Here is a 21,339-nt window from a genome sequence, read left to right as displayed (position 1 = left end):
AGTTCTCAGCTCATCATGGCAGTGTGAATAGGGTTATGTTTATTTGGTTGAGTCTATTCTCAGTTTTTGACGCAAGATAAGGGAGACTGTTGATAATTGGTGAGCACTGCTTTGCACGGGGGGGGGGGGAGAGTGGCGGAGACGATAGGCTGACGAAGAGCATGAAGTGCGTTTTCCGAACATTGAATGGACTCACCTAACTTCGGCTGTGATGTTAGCCTCCCCGCCTCCCGAATTACCTCTCCCAACTTCCCCTCGTGTGCTGCTGACTGACTTATGGGAGTGAACAAACTCTATCCAAGTAGTAAAAAATTGGAAAGAAATTTTCATTCTAAACAAGGAATCTTACATGCCACAATTCAACTGTTGGCCTGCCACTATGCTGTTGTTGTAAACGCTGCGAAAGGTGGATTGTGTGGGAGAGAAGTAAATTTTTGTATTTGTGAAGTTTCTGTATTTTTTTCAGTTTTCTCATTTAGTTATTTATTATGCCATTCTTATTATGCAACAACGGACACAAAAGTTCATCTTTACAAAGGAAGCTACTTATGAATGGGTTTTATGTGGTCTGATGATCCAAGTTGTCCTATTCCATTGTGCCTAGTCTGTGACAAACAACTTACTAATGCAGCAATGGCTCCAGCAAAATTGAAGAGACACTTAACTACAAATCACTACCATATGACACGTAAAAGCACTGATTATTTTAAATGCCTATTGGAATCTCAAAACAGAGTAAAGCTTGTTAATAAAGTCACGAACAATAAAAAGACTCAAGCAGCAAGTTATTTAGTAGCAGAACTTATTACCCAAGAAAGGAAAAGTCACACAATTGGTGAGAACCTAATAATACCAGCATGTAAAATTATAGTGCGTAAAATGCAAAGAACAAGATGCAATGCAATAAATTGAAAAGGTTTAACTCTCAAACAGTAACATTAGTCAATGTATTGATGACATGTCACATAATGCTGAAGAAGTTGTGTGATAAACTGGAAAACAGCTTCTCTATTCAGGTTGATGAGTCAACAGATTTCACCAATAAATGTCATGTTGTAGCATTTGTAAGATTTGTAAATGATGATGAAATTCAAGAAACTTTTTCTGTTGCAAAGAACTACCCGAAACAAGCAAAGGTTAAGATATATTTAATGTTTGGTCTTCATAACTGGAAACAAAAGGTCTGTCTCGGAGGAACTGTGTTCGCATCTGTACTGATGGTGCCCCAACAATGGTTGGCTCCATGAGGTTTTGTTTCTCTTGTAGAAAAATAGAAAATCCTGATGTTGTCAGAACACACTGCTTCAACATTGCAAATAAATTTTCATGTTGTAAACTGCATTAATTAAAATCAATCTACAACCTTTATTTAAATTAAATCTACCGAAGCAACACACATAAAAGTTGCTGGTGAACGCAGCAGGCCAGGCAGCATCTCGAGGAAGAGGTGCAGTCGACGTTTCAGGCTGAGACCCTTCGTCAGGACTAACTGAAGGAAGAGTGAGTAAGGGATTTGAAAGTTGGAGGGGGAGGGATGGAGCCAAGAGCTGGACAGGTGATAGGCAAAAGGGATACGAGAGGACCATGGGACAGGAGGTCCGGGAAGAAAGACAAGGGGGGGCGGGGGGAGACCCAGAGGATGGGCAAGGGGTATATTCAGAGGGACAGAGGGAGAAAAAGGAGAATGAGAGAAAGAATGTGTGTATAAAAATAAGTAACAGTTGGAGTACGAGGGGGAGGTGGGGCATTAGCGGAAGTTAGAGAAGTCGATGTTCATGCCATCAGGTTGGAGGCTACCCAGACGGAATATAAGGTGTTGTTCCTCCAACCTGAGTGTGGCTTCATCTTTACAGTAGAGGAGGCCGTGGATAGACATGTCAGAATGGGAATGGGATGTGGAATTAAAATGTGTGGCCACTGGGAGATCCTGCTTTCTCTGGCGGACAGAGCGTAGGTGTTCAGCAAAGCGGTCTCCCAGTCTGCGTCGGGTCTCGCCAATATATAAAAGGCCACATCGGGAGCACCGGACGCAGTATATCACCCCAGCCGACTCACAGGTGAAGTGTTGCCTCACCTGGAAAGAGTGTTTGGGGCCCTGAATGGTGGTAAGGGAGGAAGTGTAAGGGCATGTGTAGCACTTGTTCCGCTTACACGGATAAGTGCCAGGAGGGAGATCAGTGGGAAGGGATGGGGGGGACGAATGGACAAGGGAGTTGCGTGGGAGATCAGTGGGGAGGGATGGGGGAACAAATGGACAAGGGAGTTGATCAGTGGGGAGGGATGGGGGGGACGAATGGACAAGGGAGTTGATCAGTGGAGAGGGATGGGGGGGACGAATGGACAAGGGAGTTGATCAGTGGGGAGGGATGGGGGGAACGAATGAACATTCAGGGCCCCAAACAGTCCTTCCAGGTGAGGCAACACTTCACCTGTGAGTCGGCTGGGGTGATATACTGCATCCGGTGCTCCCGATGTGGCCTTTTATATATTGGCGAGACCCGACGCAGACTGGGAGACCGCTTTGCTGAACACCTACGCTCTGTCCGCCAGAGAAAGCAGGATCTCCCAGTGGCCACACATTTTAATTCCACATCCCATTCCCATTCTGACATGTCTATCCACGGCCTCCTCTACTGTGTAGATGAAGCCACACTCAGGTTGGAAGAACAACATCTTATATTCCGTCTGGGTAGCCTCCAACCTGATGGCATGAACATTGACTTCTCTAACTTCCACTAATGCCCCTCCTCCCCCTCGTACCCCATCTGTTACTTATTTTTATACACACATTCTTTCTCTCACTCTCCTTTTTCTCCCTCTGTCCCTCTGAATATACCCCTTGCCCATCCTCTGGGTCTTCCCCCCCCCCCTTGGCTTTCTTCCCGGACCTCCTGTCCCATGATCCTCTCGTATCCCTTTTGCCTATCACCTGTCCAGCTCTTGGCTCCATCCCTCCCCCTCCTGTCTTCTCCTATCATTTTGGATCTCCCCCCTCCCCCTCCAACTTTCAAATCCCTTACTCACTCTTCCTTCAGTTAGTCCTGACGAAGGGTCTCGGCCTGAAACGTCGACTGCACCTCTTCCTAGAGATGTTGCCTGGCCTGCTGCGTTCACCAGCAACTTTTATGTGTGTTGCTTGAATTTCCAGCATCTGCAGAATTCCTGTTGTTTGCGTTTTTACATCTACCGAACCTACATTTAGAAAAATTAAGTCCCATTTTGGCTTAAGCCAGTTATTTAAAAGAAATTTGTTATGTTTGCCTCATCAGTTTTTAAAATTTATGAAAGAGAAAGATAAATTTCCAAAAAAGTAACCTAAGCTTACCTACCTGTTTTTTTAACCCCCCCCCCCGCCCCCAAAGTTGGCTAAAAATTCATTCTCTACTCAAAAGAACATTGGCAATTATTTTTGAATTATACATTTACAATTTAGTGATCACATTAATGTACCATGAGCTGCAGATATAATTTTTATGCAGGGGTTCCTTGAGACTTGAAAATTGCACTACCTTACTTTCCATTTTTCTATTTATGATTTATAATTTAAATTTTTAATATTTACTAATTTTTAATATTTAATATTTGTAATCCAGGGAGTGGGAAGCGCAGAATCAAATATCGCTGTGATGATTGTACATCCTAGTACCAATTGTTTGGCGACAATAAAGTATAAAGTATTTCAAGGCTTCCTCCAGGGCAAAAAGGTTAAGAAAGGCTGCTTTAGAGTTCGGACAAAATTGAAGATGAACATATTGAAACATGTTAACTTCTTTTGGAAAGGTTGGTGGAAAGGAAATGTTTTGACAGATATGGGCAAAGTGCAACCAAATGGGACTAGCTCAGTTATGCAACCTCGTCAGGCTGAAGGACTTTGTATTCCCTGCTGTAAAGGTCTATAACTACTTAAATGGCGCAGACCACATGTAGGAAAATGCACACTCTGGCTCAGGAGTCTACAAATGCCAGTGTGCCCTTTCTTAAAGTAAGCAGACCAAAACTGTGCATTGTACTGCGTTCAGAACCTACACTGTAGGAAAGCATTCTTATAATTAATTATGCTCTGCATAATTAACAATAATATTAATGAGGCAGTCATCTATGACTGCCTCATTCTCCCTTATGAGTCAAAGGTCATCCAGATCGCCCAGCCGTATGCACTTCTGGCAGACGTGACTCTGCGGGAGAAGGGCGTTCTCCCAAGACTGCCACATCTCACATGAGAGGCACATCACCGTCTCAGGAAACATTGTAAAGACCAACTGCGAGCAAGCTTGTCCTCCGCCTCTTCTCGTCGAAGCCTCTGGAGTCAAAGCCTCAAAGCTCCACTCCTTCACTGGCCCACTCACTCACTGGCCCCTTCGCTTGAGCTATCCCTCTATTTATCTGTTTGAGCTTTTCAAAATGCTTGGTCACTTGACCTCGATTGCACAATCAGATGCTTTCTGCTGAGCTATTCAAATCTTGAGTGTCTAATCAATGGCTTTCTGCTGATCTATTCAAATCTTGATTGACTTGACTGCACAGACCAACTGCCAAAACTGCCAGAATCTCTCGAGTCAAAGCCTCAAAGCTCCACTCCTTCACTGGCCCACTCACTCACCGGCCGCTTTCCACAGTATGTGCACAGGCCGACTAGGGGGAATGCCATACTAGATCTAGTACTAGGTAATGACCTGGGTCAGGTCACAGATCTCTCAGAGGGTGAGCATCTGGGGGACAGTGACCACCGCTCCCTGGCGCCTTTAGCATTATCATGGAAAAGGATAGAACCAGAGAGGAGAGGAAAATTTTTAATTGGGGAAGGGCAAATTATGAGGCTATAAGGCTAGAACTTGCGGGTGTGAATTGGGATGATGTTTTTGCAGGGAAATGTACTATGGACATGTGGTCAATGTTTAGAGATCTCTTGCAGGATGTTAGGGATAAATTTGTCCCGGTGAGGAAGATAAAGAATGGTAGGGTGAAGGAACCATGGGTGACAAGTGAGGTGGAAAATCTAGTCAGGTGGAAGAAGGCAGCATACATGAGGTTTAGGAAGCAGGGATCAGATAGTTCTATTGAGGAATATAGGGAAGCAAGAAAGCTTAAGAAGGGGCTGAGAAGAGCAAGAAGGGGGCATGAGAAGGCCTTGGTGAGTAGGGTAAAGGAAAACCCCAAGGCATTCTTCAATTATGTGAAGAAAAAAAGGATGTTAGGAGTGAAGATTAGAGATGAAGGTGGGAAGATGTGCCTGAAGGCTGTGGAAGTGAGCGAGGTTCTCAATGAATACTTCTCTTCAGTATTCACCAATGAGAGGGAACTTGATGATGGTGAGGACAATATGAGTGAGGTTGATGTTCTGGAGCATGTTGATATTAAGGGAGAGGAGATGTTGGAGTTATTAAAATACATTAGGACGGATAAGTCCCCGGGGCCTGATGGAATATTCCCCAGGCTGCTCCACGAGGCGAGGGAAGAGATTGCTGAGCCTCTGGCTAGGATCTTTATGTCCTCGTTGTCCACGGGAATGGTACCGGAGGATTGGACGGAGGCGAATGTTGTCCCCTTGTTCAAAGAAGGTAGTAGGGATAGTCCGGGTAATTATAGACCAGTGAGCCTTATGTCTGTGGTGGGAAAGCTGTTGGAAAAGATTCTTAGAGATAGGATCTCTGGAAGATTCTTAGAGATAGGATCTCTGGGCATTTAGAGAATCATGGTTTCATCAGAGACAGTCAGCATGGCTTTGTGAAGGGCAGATCGTGTCTAACAAGCCTGATAGAGTTCTTTGAGGAGGTGACCAGGCATATAGATGAGGGTAGTGCAGTGGATGTGATCTGTATGGATTTTAGTAAGGCATTTGACAAGGTTCCACACAGTAGGCTTATTCAGAAAGTCAGAAGGCATGGGATCCAGGGAAGTTTGGCCAGGTGGATTCAGAATTGGCTTGCCTGCAGAAGGCAGAGGGTCGTGGTGGAGGGAGTACATTCAGATTAGAGAATTGTGACTAGTGGTGTCCCACAAGGATCTGTTCTGAGACCTCTACTTTTCGTGATTTTTATTAACCACCTGGATGTGGGGGTAGAAGGGTGGGTTGGCAAGATTGCAGACGACACAAAGGTTGGTGGTGTTGCAGATAGTGTAGAGGATTGTCAAAGATTGCAGAGAGACATTGATAGGATGCAGAAGTGGGCTGAGAAGTGGCAGATGGAGTTCAACCTGGAGAAGTGTGAGGTGGTACATTTTGGAAGGACAAACTCCAAGGCAGAGTACAAAGTAAATGGCAGGATACTTGGTAGTGTGGAGGAGCAGAGGGATCTGGGGGTACATGTTCACAAGTTGCCTCATAGGTTGATAGGGTAGTTAAGAAAACTTATGGGGTGTTAGGTTTCATAAGTGGAGGGATAGAGTTTAAGAGTCGCGATGTAATGATGCAGCTCTATAAAACTCTGGTTAGGCCACACTTGGAGTACTGTGTCCAGTTCTGGTCACCTCACTATAGGAAGGATGTGGAAGCATTGGAAAGGGTACAGAGGAGATTTACCAGGATGCTGCCTGGTTTAGAGAGTATGCATTATGATCAGAGATTAAGGGAGCAAGGGCTTTGCGCTTTGGAGAGGAGGAGGATGAGAGGAGACATGATAGAGGTGTACAAGATAATAAGAGGAATAGATAGAGTGGATAGCCACGCCTCTTCCCCAGGGCACTACTACTCAATACAAGAGGACATGGCTTTAAAGTAAGGGGTGGGAAGTTCAAGGGGGATATTAGAGGAAGGTTTTTTACTCAGAGAGTGGTTGGTGCGTGGAATGCACTGCCTGAGTCAGTGGTGGAGGCAGATACACTAGTGAAGTTTAAGAGACTACTAGACAGGAATATGGAGGAATTTAAGGTGGGGGCTTATATGGGAGGCAGGGTTTAAGGGTCGGCACAACATTGTGGGCCGAAGGACCTGTACTGTGCTGTACTATTCTATGTTCTATAATAATACTTCCTCTTTTCTAAATCGCAATCTTTTTGCCATAGGTGCCAATATGCCACTTGCCTTCCTAACTACACTGGACCTGTCTAGTAACCTTTTCCTTATTTGGCACAGGAGTCAGAATCTCAGAATAAGTGGCTAGTCATTCAGAAAATGCCACGATTCGCTTCAAGAGTGGTGATTCAATGGAATTCTCAACATAAGAGGGTTGCAAATATTAAGTCACTGATTGCTTTCAAAGCAGAGATTAACAGATTTCTGTATGTTAGTCTATTCAATGGATATGGTGATTGGACAAAAAAAAAATTATTAAGTGCAATATAATCTTGTTAAAAGACCAAGCAGGCATGAGAAGGCAAATGCCCTACTCCATCTCTTACTTATTTATTGATATAACATAAATACATTTAAGGAAAGAGTATAGATGTGGCAGATTAAAGTTAAACAAAGGGTAGGAATAAACTCGTACACAACAGCTGAGCAGATGGGCCATCCATGTGCCCTAAATTGTCTTTAGATGATTCAAAGGTTTAAAGCAAATTTCTTATCAAAGTGCATATATGTCACCACATACAATCCTGGGATTCATTTTCTTGCAGGCATACTCACAAAGTCCAATAACCATAACTCAATCAATGAAAGACTGCACCAACTGGGCATACACACAGTGTGCAAAAGACAACAAACTATGCAAATACAAAAAGAAAAAAAAAGTAATAATAATAATAACTATATAAGCAATAAATAGAAATCGTGAGATGAAGAGTACTTGAAAGTTACTCTATTGATTGCGGCCATATTTCAGTGATGGGGCAATTGAAGTCAATTGAAGACAATGCCTTTAGTTCAAGAGCCAGATGGTTGAGGGGTAATAACTGTTCCTGAAACTGCTAGTATTAGTCCTGAGGCTTCTTTACTGATGGGAGCAGCGAGAAGAGAGCATGACCTGGGTGGTAGGGGTTGCTGATGATACTGCTTTCCTGCAATACTGCTCTGTGTAAATGTGCGCAATGGTGGGAAGGGCTGTACCGGTGATAGACTGAGCCATATCCACTACTTTCTGTAAGATTTTCCAATCAAAAGCATTGATATTTCCATACCTGGCTGTGATGCAACCAGTCGATATACTCTCCAATACATGCCTAAAAAAGTATCACGCTGGAGAGTATGTTTAAAATGTTTAAAACTCCTAAGGAAGTAGTCGCACTATGATGCTCTGAAATAATAACACTGAGGAATTTAAAGTTGCTGACCCTCTCCACCTCTCACCTCCCAATAATAGCTGCTCCTGGACCTCTGGTTGCCCCCGGAAGTCAATAATCAGCTCCTTGGTCTTGTTGACATTGAGTAAGAGGGTGTTGTCATAGCATCATTCAGCCAGATTTTCAATCTCCCTCTTATATGCTGATTCATCACCACCTTTGATTCAGCCTATGTCGGTGGTGTCATCAACAAACTTGAATATGGCATTGGAGCTGTGCTTAGCCATACAATCGTAAGTGCAAAGTGGGCAGAGCAGAGGGCTAAGCATACTGCCTTATGGTGCACCAGTGCTGATGAAGATTGTGGAAATGTTGTTGCCAATCTGAACTGACCAGGGTCTGCAAGTGAGAATATCGAGCATCCAGCTCCACTAGGAAATATTGAGGCCAAGATTTTGGAATGGAAAGTAGTGGATATGGCTTATTTATTCGTTTTAAGGAGATTATATTATTAAATGCTGACTGTAGTTGATAAAGAGCATCCTGATATATACATCTTTGGTGTTCAGATGTTCCATGGTTGAGTTAAGAGCCGATGAGATGGGGTCTGCTGTGGGCCTGTTGTGCAGTCAGGCAAATTGGAACAGATCCAAGTCGCTTCTCAGGTAGGAGTTGATATGTTTCATCTCTCACCTCTCAAAACACTTCATCATTGTGGATGCAAGTGCTACTGGACTAAGTCATTGAGTTGTCAGCGACAGTCAGTTATGCCTTAAGCTGTAGGGAACAGAAAGTATCTACAAATAGCACAAAAGATTACCTTATTGGGAGTAGTGGATGATTTAAGTTGCTACTCACCAGGCAAGAAAGGAATGCAACGCAATTTGGGATCCTTCTGTCCTCCTTCAACAGGAAACTTGTCCAAGAGCTGCATCTGCAATGAGGAAAGAAAAAGGACTCATTTCTTACAATACATTATAGCTTCATGATACAATTCTATAAATAATCTCAGAATCCTTCAGTACTGAGACCATTTCATTAAGTCATGAAATTATACTTCAAATGCAAGAAACCATGTTCCTTTCCCATTTTGCCTATTAATCTTCCTTCATCTTCTTTAAACTCCCAGCAGAAGCAATTAAATTTGCTTCAACATCTAGGTGACAAATCTCTCGGTAATCTTTTCAATGGATTAGTGAATCCAGCTCTGTATGATGCTTCCCTTTAAGATGCTTTGCCAAATTTTTCAGAGTCAATAGAGTCATAGAAAAGTACAGCATAGAAATAGACTCTTTGGCCCATCTAATCTGTGCCAAACCATTTAAACTGCCTACTCCCATTAACCTGTACTAGGACCATAGCCATCCGTGTACCTATCCAAACTTCTCTTAAACATTGAAATTGAGCCCATATGTACTACTTACTCTGGCAGTTCATTCCATGCTCTCATGACTCCCTGATTGTAAAAGTTTCCCCTCATTTTCCCCTTAAACTTTTCATCTTTCATCCTTATGACCTCTAGTTGTAGTCCCACCTAACCGCAGAGAAAAAAAACACAGCTTATATCTACCAAACCTGTACCCCTCATAATTTTGTATGTCACTATCAAATCTCTTCTCAATCTTTTACATTCCAAGGAACAAAGTCCTAACCTATTCAATCTTTCCTTATAACGCAGGTCCCCCAGACCCAGCAATATCCTTGTAAATTTTCTTTGTTTTACCTTTTTCCTGTAGTTAGGTGACCAAAACCACATACCAACACTACAAATTATTCTTCAATGTCTTATACAACTTCAACATCACATCTCATCTCCTGTACTCAAAGTACCTTAATTTAAGAAAGCCAATGTGCAAAAAGCTTTCTTTATGACACTATCTACCTGTGTCTACCACCTTCAATTAATTATGGCCCTGTATTCCCAGATCACTTTGTTCTACAGCACTCCTCAGTGCCCTACCGTTTACTGAGTATGACCTACATTGATTCGTCCAACCAAAGTGCAACACCTTGCACTGCTTGCATTAAATTCCAACTGCCATTTTTCAGCCCTTTTTCCAGCTGATCCAAATCCCATTGCAAGCTCTGATAGTCTTCCCCTCTGTTCACTATACCTCCAATTTTGGTGTCATCCGCAAATTTGCTAATCCAGTTTACCACATCATCATCTATTTCGTTGAGAAAGATAACAAACAACAAATCCAGCACCAATCCCTCTAGCACTCAACTAATCACAGGCCTCCAGTCAGAAAGGCAATCATCTACTACCAATCTCTGGCTTCTCCCACAAAGCCAATGTCTAATCCAATTTACTTCATCTTGAATGCCGAGCAACTGAACCTTCTTGGCCAAACTCCCATGGAGGAACTTTCAAAGGCCTGGCTAAGGTCTATCTAGAGAACATCCACAGCTTTGCTTTCATTAACTTTCCTACTAATTTCCTCCAAAAACTCTATAAGATTGGTTAGACACAACCCACCACACACAAGCTGACTATCACTAATTAGTCCACATCTATCTAAATATCCAGTCCCTTAGAATACCTTCTAATAACTCTCACTACTGATGTCAGGCTCACTGGTCTATAATTTCCCGGTTCATTTTTAGAGCTTTTCTTAAACAGCTGAACAACATTGGCTATCCTCCAATCCTCTGGCACCTCACTGGTCACTTAGAATAATTTACATACCTCTGCTAGTGCCCTGGCAATTTCTGCATTTGCCTCCCACAGGGTTCAAAAGAACACTTTGTCAGGCCCTTTGTCCATCCTAACTTCCCCCAGGACAGCAAACACCCCTTCCTCTGTAATCCATATAGGGTCCATGTAGTTGATGTCGTTTTGCCTCACTTCTATTGACTCTGTCTGTCTGTTGAGTAAATACAGATGCAAAACTTCACCTCACATATGTCTTAATTTAACTCCATCTGCTACTCCTTGCCTTACTGGCCCAGTTGATCAAGATTCCATTGTAATCCAAGGTAAACTCCTTCACTATAGTACCGACGTTAGTGTCATCTGCACACTGATTAACCATTTCATCAATGTTCACCACCTTCACACACCATCTTCTCTACAATTCTATATAAAAATGCTGTTTGTTGTACATGCAGTCTTTAACAGTAACAGGACATCCAGGATTTCACTATATACCTCATCAAACTTCTCCACCATCTTCTGAACTATCTCTGCATTCTGAAGCTTTTGGAACATTTCTCATGTAATAATACCATTACATCACAGCTTTGTATAAACATATTACCTGTGGCACAGATTTTCTCTGCTGTCTATTTTACTGGTTCCTATATTCCATAAGTTCACTTTTTCATACATCTCTTGCCTCACTTTCCAAACCTCCAAGACGGCAACAACCTTGTTGTGGTTTGGAGACTTGTGTGCCTCAAAGACCTGGAGAACTATGTTGGCTGGAGTCAGGGCTTTATGCTTTTGTTCTTGGTAGGGTAACACATGCCATAAAGGTCAAAAGGTAGAGTCCAGATAAAGAGTGGACCACCAGTCCTCCAGGTTTGGGGGTTCAGCTCAGAGCTAACAACCCTGAGAGGTAAAACAAAACTGTGATGGAAACAACAATGAGGAAAGTTTCTAATTCTGAGAAATGCCATTGCACTTGGTCTCCACCCGGGACCTGCGTGACTGACAATAGTAAACACGAAAAGGAAGCTACTGGCATGATGAAGGTAGCCCTGAACACTGTCAGAGATGGGCATCATTGCTGCCCTACACACCTGCGGCATAATAGGTAATAAGACAGTCACCTTCCAAAACACTCCCCTCTCCTCTGATGTCACTAACACTTTCCACCCTCTGATCGCAGCTCTAATCCTTGCCACGTCTTCACCATTCCCTCCAACCTTCCCCACTTGAAGCGGATGTTCTGTCCTCAGCAAGGGCCTCACCTTTCTCCCCCTTCCCGCGCACCTCAGTGAGATTCGCACCCACAAGGCAAAGCCGTGACCTCCAGCTTTGAGCTCACTTCTTTGGCAAAAGTTCTCCACCCTGCACAGATGACCCCTTCTCCCGCCTCCAACCCTCCTCCTTTTCTTAGACATCCCTCTCTGGTTCTCTGCCTGCTTTGGATCTTAATATCTCCATTTGCCGACATGTTAACCAGCTCAACTTTGGCTCTCCTCTCTTCTCCTCAAACCTTACCCCCTCTGAAAGCACTGCCTTCCACACTCTATCCAAACCTTGAAGAGGACCCCATTCCAGACCATCAGAAAACTGTCTCTGACACCATCACTGACCTCAACAACTCAGAAGAACTCACATCTACTGCCATCAAACTCTGTTCCCTCACCCTGCACTGCTCACTTCTACCTCTTACCCAAGATCCACAAACCTGACCGACTGGACAGGCCCATTATCTTTGCTTGTTCCTGCTCCACTGAAAGCATCAACCAGTTCCAATCCACCACCACCCTTCTCTATCTGGCAGAACTGGTCCTCACCCTCAATTTTTCCTTCAGCTCCCCCCATTTTCTCGTCTCGATGGGTAGCCATGGGCCCCAGCTATGCATGTAAACATTCTATGTTCCAAGCTTTCCCTGTTAATACTCCCCAACTTTTCCTCCACTACATGCATACATGCTGAGCTCATTAATTTCATCAACTTTGCCTCCAATTTCTATCCTATCCTTAAACTCATTTGGTCTATTTCTGACCTTTCTCTATCTCTGTCTCCATCTTTGGGAATAAACTGTCAATGAACATCTTTTATAAACCTACCGACTCCCACGGCTATCTTGACCATGCCTCTTCCCACCCTGCCATGTATTACAATACTATGGAGGCATTGCTGCAATATGCAGTGACGTTTATGCCTTTTTTGATTTACTGGCAAAATCCATGTTTAGATGTCTATAAAAATGGAACCCATTTATTATTCAGTCCTTCATCATGAGGACAATTTGTATCAGGACAAGACAAATAAACTAAGTAAATGTCTTTGCTGCTTCTTAATAAAAATTGTTATTCAAATCCTTTTGCTACAATCTCCTGTTCCAAAGATTTCTACAAAATAACCACTAAAATATGCATATGCATGAATCAGAACACCACATTGAATGATCACATACGTTTTTCTTTGAAACTTTTTGACTTATCCTATAAATAAGAAAGGTTGGCTAAGGCTTTCCAATATAAGACACAAGGAGTAGAAACCAAAGCTCCATAGCTGAGCATCAATCAACTCCATAGCTCATCAAGTTAGTCAATTTCAAACTATCATGACCTCAGATCACCATCATAAATGGGCAGCACCTTATTCTAAAACTGCGCTACTTTTGTTTTGAAATTCCCCCACTCTTACACACATCCACTTCAGCATTCCAATTGACTATTGACTCCCTGGTCTAAATCTCTGATTCCACTAAGCCTGGGGTTCCAAACCTGGGGTCCACAGACCCATTGCTTAATGTTATTGGTCTACTGCATAAAAAAGGTTGGGAACCCCTGCACTAAGCACTCCTCGTTTCATGTCACATTCCTGTCCAAACACAGATGCAAATGTCTTTTTTTTAAATCTCTACCCTTCTAACGATCTCAAAAGTCCTTCCAAATAACGTAATGATTCATTTGCACATCTTCCAATATGACATACTACATTTGGCACTCACATCTGACCTCCCCTGAAATGGAAAAACCAAATGCATTTTTCTGTCCAGAAAAAATGACCACAGACTTCAACCTGCTTATCGCTTTAACCATCCAACGCACTGCCATCCTGGCTTATATGTACGTGTTCTCTTCACTCTTCTAATAGGGGAGTGGGGTGAGGGGCACATGGGAGAGAGAATTGCATTGCAGCACAGGAGTAGGTTTATTTGACCCAATAATCTGCCATTGTGTGCATCCTTCAATCATCCTTATCCAACTACATCAGCATAAATATATTCCTTCCTTTCTCGTGTGTTTATCTATAACTCCCCTAAAAGGCATTACATGCTGTGTATCATCTATCATCTCCACTCTTCCTGGCACACAGACAATCTAAGTGCACAAACCCATCTTCAAACACTCTCAAATTTATGTAGAAGCATTAATTTCTTCCTGCCATGGTATCATAACACTATACGTGTGTGTGTGTGTGTGTGTGTGTGTGTGTGTGTGTGTGTGTATAGATATAGATATAGAGAGCACGCGTGAGATATATATACACACACACAGGCATACACCCACATACATGCACATACACACACAAATAGCCACACATATACTGTATGATATATTTAAAACAGCCTGTTCTTGTAAACAAGAAATTAACTTTAGTGTTACTATGTTGAAATAACCCTAACACCTCTATGTTTAAGCATTTGTTTAATCCGTTGTTTAAAAAAGGCTCGAAAAGTAATCCAGGAAATTATAGACCAGTGAGTTTAACGTCAGTAGTAGGTAAGTTATTGGAGGGAGTACTAAGAGACAGAATCTACAAGCATTTGGATAGACAGGGGCTTATTAGGGAGAGTCAACATGGCTTTGTGCGTGGTAGGTCATGTTTGACCAATCTGTTGGAGTTTTTCGAGGAGGTTACCAGGAAAGTGGATGAAGGGAAGGCAGTGGATATTGTCTACATGGACTTCAGTAAGGCCTTTGACAAGGTCCCGCATGGGAGGTTAGTTAGGAAAATTCAATCGCTAGGTATACATGGAAAGGTGGTAAATTGGATTAGACATTGGCCCGATGGAAGAAGCCAGAGAGTGGTGGTAGAGAATTGCTTTTCTGAGTGGAGGCCTGTGACTAGTGGTGTGCCACAGGGATCAGTGCTGGGTCCATTGTTATTTGTCATCTATATCAATGATCTGGATGATAATGTGGTAAATTGGATCAGCAAGTTTGCTGATGATACAAAGATTGGAGGTGTAGTAGACAGTGAGGAAGGTTTTCAGAGCCTGCAGAGGGACTTGGACCAGCTGGAAAAATGGGCTGAAAAATGACAGATGGAGTTTAATACTGACAAGTGTGAGGTATTGCACGTTGGAAGGACAAATCAACGTAGAACATACAGGGTTAATGGTAAGGCACTGAGGAGTGCAGTGGAACAGAGGGATCTGGGAATACAGATACAAAATTCCCTAAAAGTGTCGTCACAGGTAGATAGGGTCGTAAAGAGAGCTTTTGGTACATTGGCCTTTATTAATCGAAGTATTGAGTATAAGAGCTGGAATGTTATGATGAGGTTGTACAAGGCATTGGTGAGGCCGAATCTGGAGTATTGTATTCAGTTTTGGTCACCAAATTACAGGAAGGATATAAATAAGGTTGAAAGAGTGCAGAGAAGGTTTACAAGGATGTTGCCGGGACTTGAGAAACTCAGTTACAGAGAAAGGTTGAATAGGTTAGGACTTTATTCCCTGGAGCGTAGGAGAATGAGGGGAGATTTGATAGAGGTATATAAAATTATGATGGGTATAGATAGAGTGAATGCAAGCAGGTTTTTTCCACTGAGGCAAGGGGAGAAAAAAACCAGAGGACATGGGTTAAGGGTGAGGGGGGAAAAGTTTAAAGGGAACATTAGGGGGGGCTTCTTCACACAGAGTGTAGTGGGAGTATGGAATGAGCTGCCAGACAAGATGGTAAATGCGGGTTCCTTTGTAACATTTAAGAATAAAGTGGACAGATACATGGATGGGAGGTGTATGGAGGGATATGGTCCGTGTGCAGGTCAGTGGGACTAGGCAGAAAATGGTTCGGCACAGCCAAGAAGGGCCAAAAGGCCTGTTTCTGTGCTGTAGTTTCTATGGTTTTTCTATTTAGTGCTTTAGAAATCAGAATGCTAGCTAGATCAATGGAAGCTTTTAGAATCTAATTTCTTTCCTTCCCCAGATCTTTTCCTGTTATATACAGTGTCTGCTTTTACACTTTGCCACATCAAGGGAACTGAAACAATTACCTTTCACCTTAACTGCACTGACCAACAGTTTCCAAACACACATTGAATACAATCTGATTAAACTTTCATTATCTATGGATTCTAACTTTCTCTACAGATTCTGACAAGTAACAAGCTCTGACTACTCTAAACATACAATCTTTAACTTGGAAACAGAAGCATCAAGCAATCCCACCATATAAAGGGTTGAGCATGGAATGAGAACATTAGGAAATAGAAGCAAGACTAAACAAATTGGCTCCTTAAGCCTGCTGTCATTCTACATGATTATGACTGATCTGTGCGGGCTTCATCTCTTCTAATGTGCCAGTTCTACATAGACCTCCGTTCCCTGGTCTTTCAAAAATATATCCATTTTCTTTTTCAATACCCCCAATAATCCAGCCTCCATCACCTTTCAGTGAACAAATCCCAAGCATTCACCACTCTTTCCAAAATAAGTTCCTATAGGAGTTAAAGATCAAGAGTCTAGAAATAGCAGCTCCCTGTTAGGATGATGTTCAAAGTACATTTATTATCAACGTATACTATATACAACCTTGAGATTCGTCTTTTTGCAGGCAGCCACAAAACAAAGAAACACAATAGAACCCATTAAAATCCCACACAACAAAGACCATCAAGCACCCAATGTGCAGAGAAAAAAAAACAAATCATGCAAACAATAAAAGGGTAAACAAATAACACAGTACATGAACCACAAAGTCCCTGACAGTGAGCCCACAGCCACAGAGCCAGTACAGCGCTGAGGCGAGTGAAGACAGTCCAGGAGCGCGATAGCTGCAGGCCATAGCCAAAGATCCAGTTCAGCACTGAGACGAGTGCCAATGGTTGCAGGTCACAGCTGCAGAGTCAGTTCAGCACTGAGTAAAATTCCTAGAGTAGTGGGCCAGTTCATCCTTTGTCCTCAATGTTGTGTATTTGATATGTAAATATTTAGGTAATCTTGTTTGTTTAAATAATTATGAGTTATATTTTTTTAAATCCATTAACTGCATACATCATCACCCTACCATGTGATACATGGGCACCTCACTTACAATAAAGATGAAGTTACACCTGCATTCTTGGACTCACGTGTTTTTCTTTGAATTGGTTTAATGTTTTGAAGTTACAAAACATAACATTGGTGACAAGGTATTTTTAAAACTGTTAGGGTATATTCTGGACTTGGGGTGTATAGCAAAGTATTAACTTCAGCAATCAATCTTTAGACCTTAATGTGGATTGTAGATTAAATTTAAAGTGCAGATCTGGACAATAGATTCCTACAGCTGTGAATACCAGTTAATTGAAAAACCAGACAATACTGATTTACATTTATTTTGGGTGCCTGGAGTGTGAGTGCTTAGGTGGTGGTGTGAAAGTTATATGCTTCCTTCAAATTACATTGTAAATATAGACCTATCCTTTGATGTTTAGCTTATAAAATGTCATGTAATATTGGGTTAAACAGGGCTCTTCCTCCGAAAGGTTCTCAATATGATGCCTGCTGTTCATTCTTGTTGAATAAAAGAGCACTCTCCAAAGTAGGCAAAATCCACAGCAGTGCCCTCTCTTTCCAACTTGACTGCTGACCAGATCATATAGCTGGTGAGGTCAGACAAACGGCTGACTGCAGATTCTATTGCCAGTGGTGGTCATCCAAGTATGTACACAAGAGGTTTATTAGGGAGCCAGCAATATGAGATGTTAGTAGACATGGGATAGTCTGTATCAATAATTGATCTACCCTTGCCCATGACTGGAGGGGTGATATACATTACCAGTGTAGGAGGTGAAACAATGAGGGAGGAGAGAATTTACTCCCAGGTACTTGAGGAAGTGCAGTTTCCTGTAGATTTTTGAGTGTGCCCAAACAATGGAGGTACTATCCTGGGTAAGTGCTATCAAATTCAGAAAAGGAGAAATAACGTGGACAAGACAGGGTATGAACATGTGTGACCTGCAAAGCAGTTAACATGTCCCATAGAGAGACAGCAGCCCCAAGCAGGAAGCAGAAACAGGGTGATGTGTGGGAATCACATTAGGAGGTCCCAAGGGAAGGGGCTAAAGACAGTCAGGAACTGTTAGAAGTAGTGCAGTTGCCTGAGGATGCAGCAGTGATTAAAGGCTCACCAGAAAGGGGTTAGTAAGGAGCATAAAGAGAAAGAGTGGGCAGACATCAATGCAACGAGGACAGCAGAAGAACAAGAAGCAATAGAAATGACATGTGTAGAGAAAGAAACTATAACTGCCAATTTAGTAAGATTACATGGAGATATGAAGGACCATTGTAACCATTGAGGATCATGCAAAGTAGCAGTGACATATCACGGATTAGAGAGATCTGAGGGAGAGAAGGTATTCTTCCTACAACCAGGTGACCAAGTCACGGTAAGGGAGCTAGTTGAAAGAACAGCTTTCACTCCCAGGTGGACAGAACCACAGTTGGTGCTCCAGACAATAATGCTGTATTGGTGTACAGTCCCAGTGAGGCATCTGGTTAAACTGTATAAACCACCTTCTTGTCACCCTCACAGACAGAGCAAGAGATCAAATGTACCTGGTAACAGTGTCATTGCAGAGAACCCAAAAGATGAACACCAGCTGGTTACATCAGACCTGACCACAGCTGATGGAAGCAGACTCACAGCAAACACGAAGGCAGAGGACACAAACATGCTATTCATGGCTTGCTGTCATGCTCACTTAAAGTATAATGGTAATGGCACTCTCTGATATTTGTTGAAGGCAGATGATCGAATAGAAATATTGGGGAAAATGGATGGGAAGGCATCTGAGTTACAGCAGAGACATCAGGTTCCACAACTTCGATTGCATGGCAGACTGAGAAATAAAAGAAATTACAAACAACATCTGAGGGCAGTCACCCCAGCCTGAATGGAGACTGAATACAAATGAGCTGGGCCTTTTCAGTGGTTGGGTCAATGATCACCTGGACATTCCAGAAGGGGGTGCCACCAGCGTGAGGTAATTTCAGTCATTCAAATAGAGATCACTCCAACTTCACCACTGCCCCCCCCTTCTGTACATCAATAAGAGGGCCTGTGAGCCTGGTACACTTACCTTGCTGATGCCCCTCACCAGACAGCAACACACTGATAGCCACTACGGAGATTTAGCTATCAGAAAATGAAGGGGTGAAGATGAAGAATGTGACTAAACTGCAATCGGCCAGCAGGGTAGGAGGCTACAGGCATACAAATGATGAAGATGCATTTTAAAGACTGTTCAACAAATTTCTGCAACAATTTCTCTGCATAGCATCTTGCAGGTAGACATTAAGAATGATAGCATAGATGAAGATGAACAGAGTAATTGGGAGAGGTTATGAGGCAGGGCATTTCTGCTGACTTATTTAAATAGATCCTCCTTAAGATTGGCCTTTCCTGATACAAACTTATTTTTGTCCAGCAGGGCCAAGAGGAGGGACGATCAGGGCATATTCTGGATTTAGCAAAATATTTTCAGCAACCATGCTTTAGACCTGAATGTGGACTACAAATTAAATTTAGAATGCAGATCTGGACAATAGACTCCTTGAGCTGTGAACACCAGTTGAAAAACCAGACAATGCTGATTAACATTCATTTTGGGTGTCTGGAATGCAAGTGTAAAGGAGGAAGTGTGAAAATAATTCAAGGGAAGCATTGTAGATATATTGTAAATATAGAATTGTCCTTTGATCTCTAGCATATAAAATATGTAGTATTGGGTCGAACAGGCCTCTTCCTCTGAAAGGGTCTCAATACGATACCTGCTGCTCATTCTTGTAGAATAAAAGACTACTTTATATCTACAAACTGCATCTCTCCGGTGACTTTGTTCACATCACAACAAAAATAAATCCCGGCTAGCTACTGACCTATTAAAGTGGAGTGAGACGTTTGAACTAAAATAAAAATGTTGCAAGGCATCTGCAAGGTCGAATTTAAAAGAAGAGCCTAGTATGTGCAAAGTCATCAAGTTTTTTTGAAAAAGGCTGTAAATGCATGAGATCACGGATTCATGAAGTGTGAGTACCAAGTGATGATTATCATTTTGTTTTTAAATCAGAAATAGCTGGCTACATCGGAAATATTGGCAACTTTTATTATTTAACAGGTAACCAGCTCATGTATACTGAACTACTGGACAGTAGTTTCAAGCAAAAGAAATAACCAACGAGAAGCAAGTGCCAATTTTGATAAGTGTATAGGGTTTAAACCTCCAAGAGGACCACAACCATGTTGCACGGTTTGGAGGTTTGTGTGCCTCAATGACCTAGACAGCTATGTTGTCTGGAGTCAGGTCCTTGTGCTTTGGCTCTTGGTAGGGTCACCCATACCAAACAGGTCAAAGAGCAGAGCCCAGACCAAAAGTGGTCCACCAGTCCTCCAGGTTCAGGGGTTTAGCACAATCCTGACTAGTCAAAAAAATTGTTATTGAGAGAGCAATGATAAATTCATTGTTGCCCTAAATGCCAGCAGTGTAATGGGAAGCAAGTATTGGGTTTAAATTATACAGTTCGCTTTGAAGTTTGACTGCTCCAACAAAATTATCTGAAATGACCTTTGCTGGTATTGCAAACTTAATGCTGGAGCATTTAGAATCAAAAGCTTTGTTGATTGCAGAATGCTTTAAGTTTCATAAATGGAATCAAAAGGAAGGAGAGACTAATTCAGCATACGCAGCTGAATTGAAGAGATTGTCTGAGCATTGTCAGTTTGGTAATGGTCTTAATGATACACTAAGAGACCACTTAGCTTGTGAAATCTTAAAAAGAAAGCATTCAAAAATGGCTCCTAACCAAAGCACAGCTTACATTTAAAAGAGCAGTGGAAATTGCCGTTTCATTGGAAACTACAGACAGAGATGCAATTGAGTTGCAGTCAGGAATGAAAGTGAGCACGAACAAAATTGCAGCATCTAAACAGAAGCCAGCCTGGCCAAAAATAATTGTGTTACCATTGTGGCATGGGCTCATGTTCACCAACAAATGCAGATTTAAATATGAAACTTGCAGAAAATGCAACAAAGTAGGACACATACAATGAGCATGCTGGGCAGACAAAATTAAATAGACTAAAGTCAAGTTGCAGTTTCAAAAAGAGCACTAATCTGCACGAAAGCTGCATTGATGAAAAACCTGATGAGCGACACTGGACAGTACACCTCGAGAGTTACAGTGTGAAAATAAACAATAGACAAGCAGTATGGCTTAAGTAAATAGCAAATAAATTAAAATGGAACCAGACACTGGTTCAGCTGTTTCAGTCATTCTACAAAA

The 21,339-nt window shown here is 42.3% G+C and overlaps 1 protein-coding gene across 5 annotated transcripts in view; it reads right to left on the bottom strand.

Annotated features, from left to right (window-relative positions):
• The window catches only part of sh3pxd2aa (SH3 and PX domains 2Aa), a 315,062-nt gene that overhangs the window by 233,727 nt on the left and 59,996 nt on the right, over positions 1 to 21,339 (bottom strand). For all 5 annotated transcript variants that reach the window (XR_011882687.1, XR_011882688.1, XR_011882689.1 and 2 more), the window contains exon 3: positions 9,019 to 9,094. Coding sequence is in view for 2 of the 5 variants with exons in the window: in XM_072239102.1 (XP_072095203.1) it covers positions 9,019 to 9,094 (76 nt within the window). In the remaining 3 variants the exon portion in view is untranslated. The remainder of the gene's footprint in view (positions 1 to 9,018; positions 9,095 to 21,339) is intronic.

Source organism: Mobula birostris, chromosome 21 (genome assembly GCF_030028105.1).
Source record: "Mobula birostris isolate sMobBir1 chromosome 21, sMobBir1.hap1, whole genome shotgun sequence".
Lineage (NCBI taxonomy): Eukaryota > Metazoa > Chordata > Chondrichthyes > Myliobatiformes > Myliobatidae > Mobula > Mobula birostris.
The sequence above is the reverse complement of the archived record's forward strand: the minus strand, read 5'-3'. Positions and strand labels throughout refer to the sequence as shown.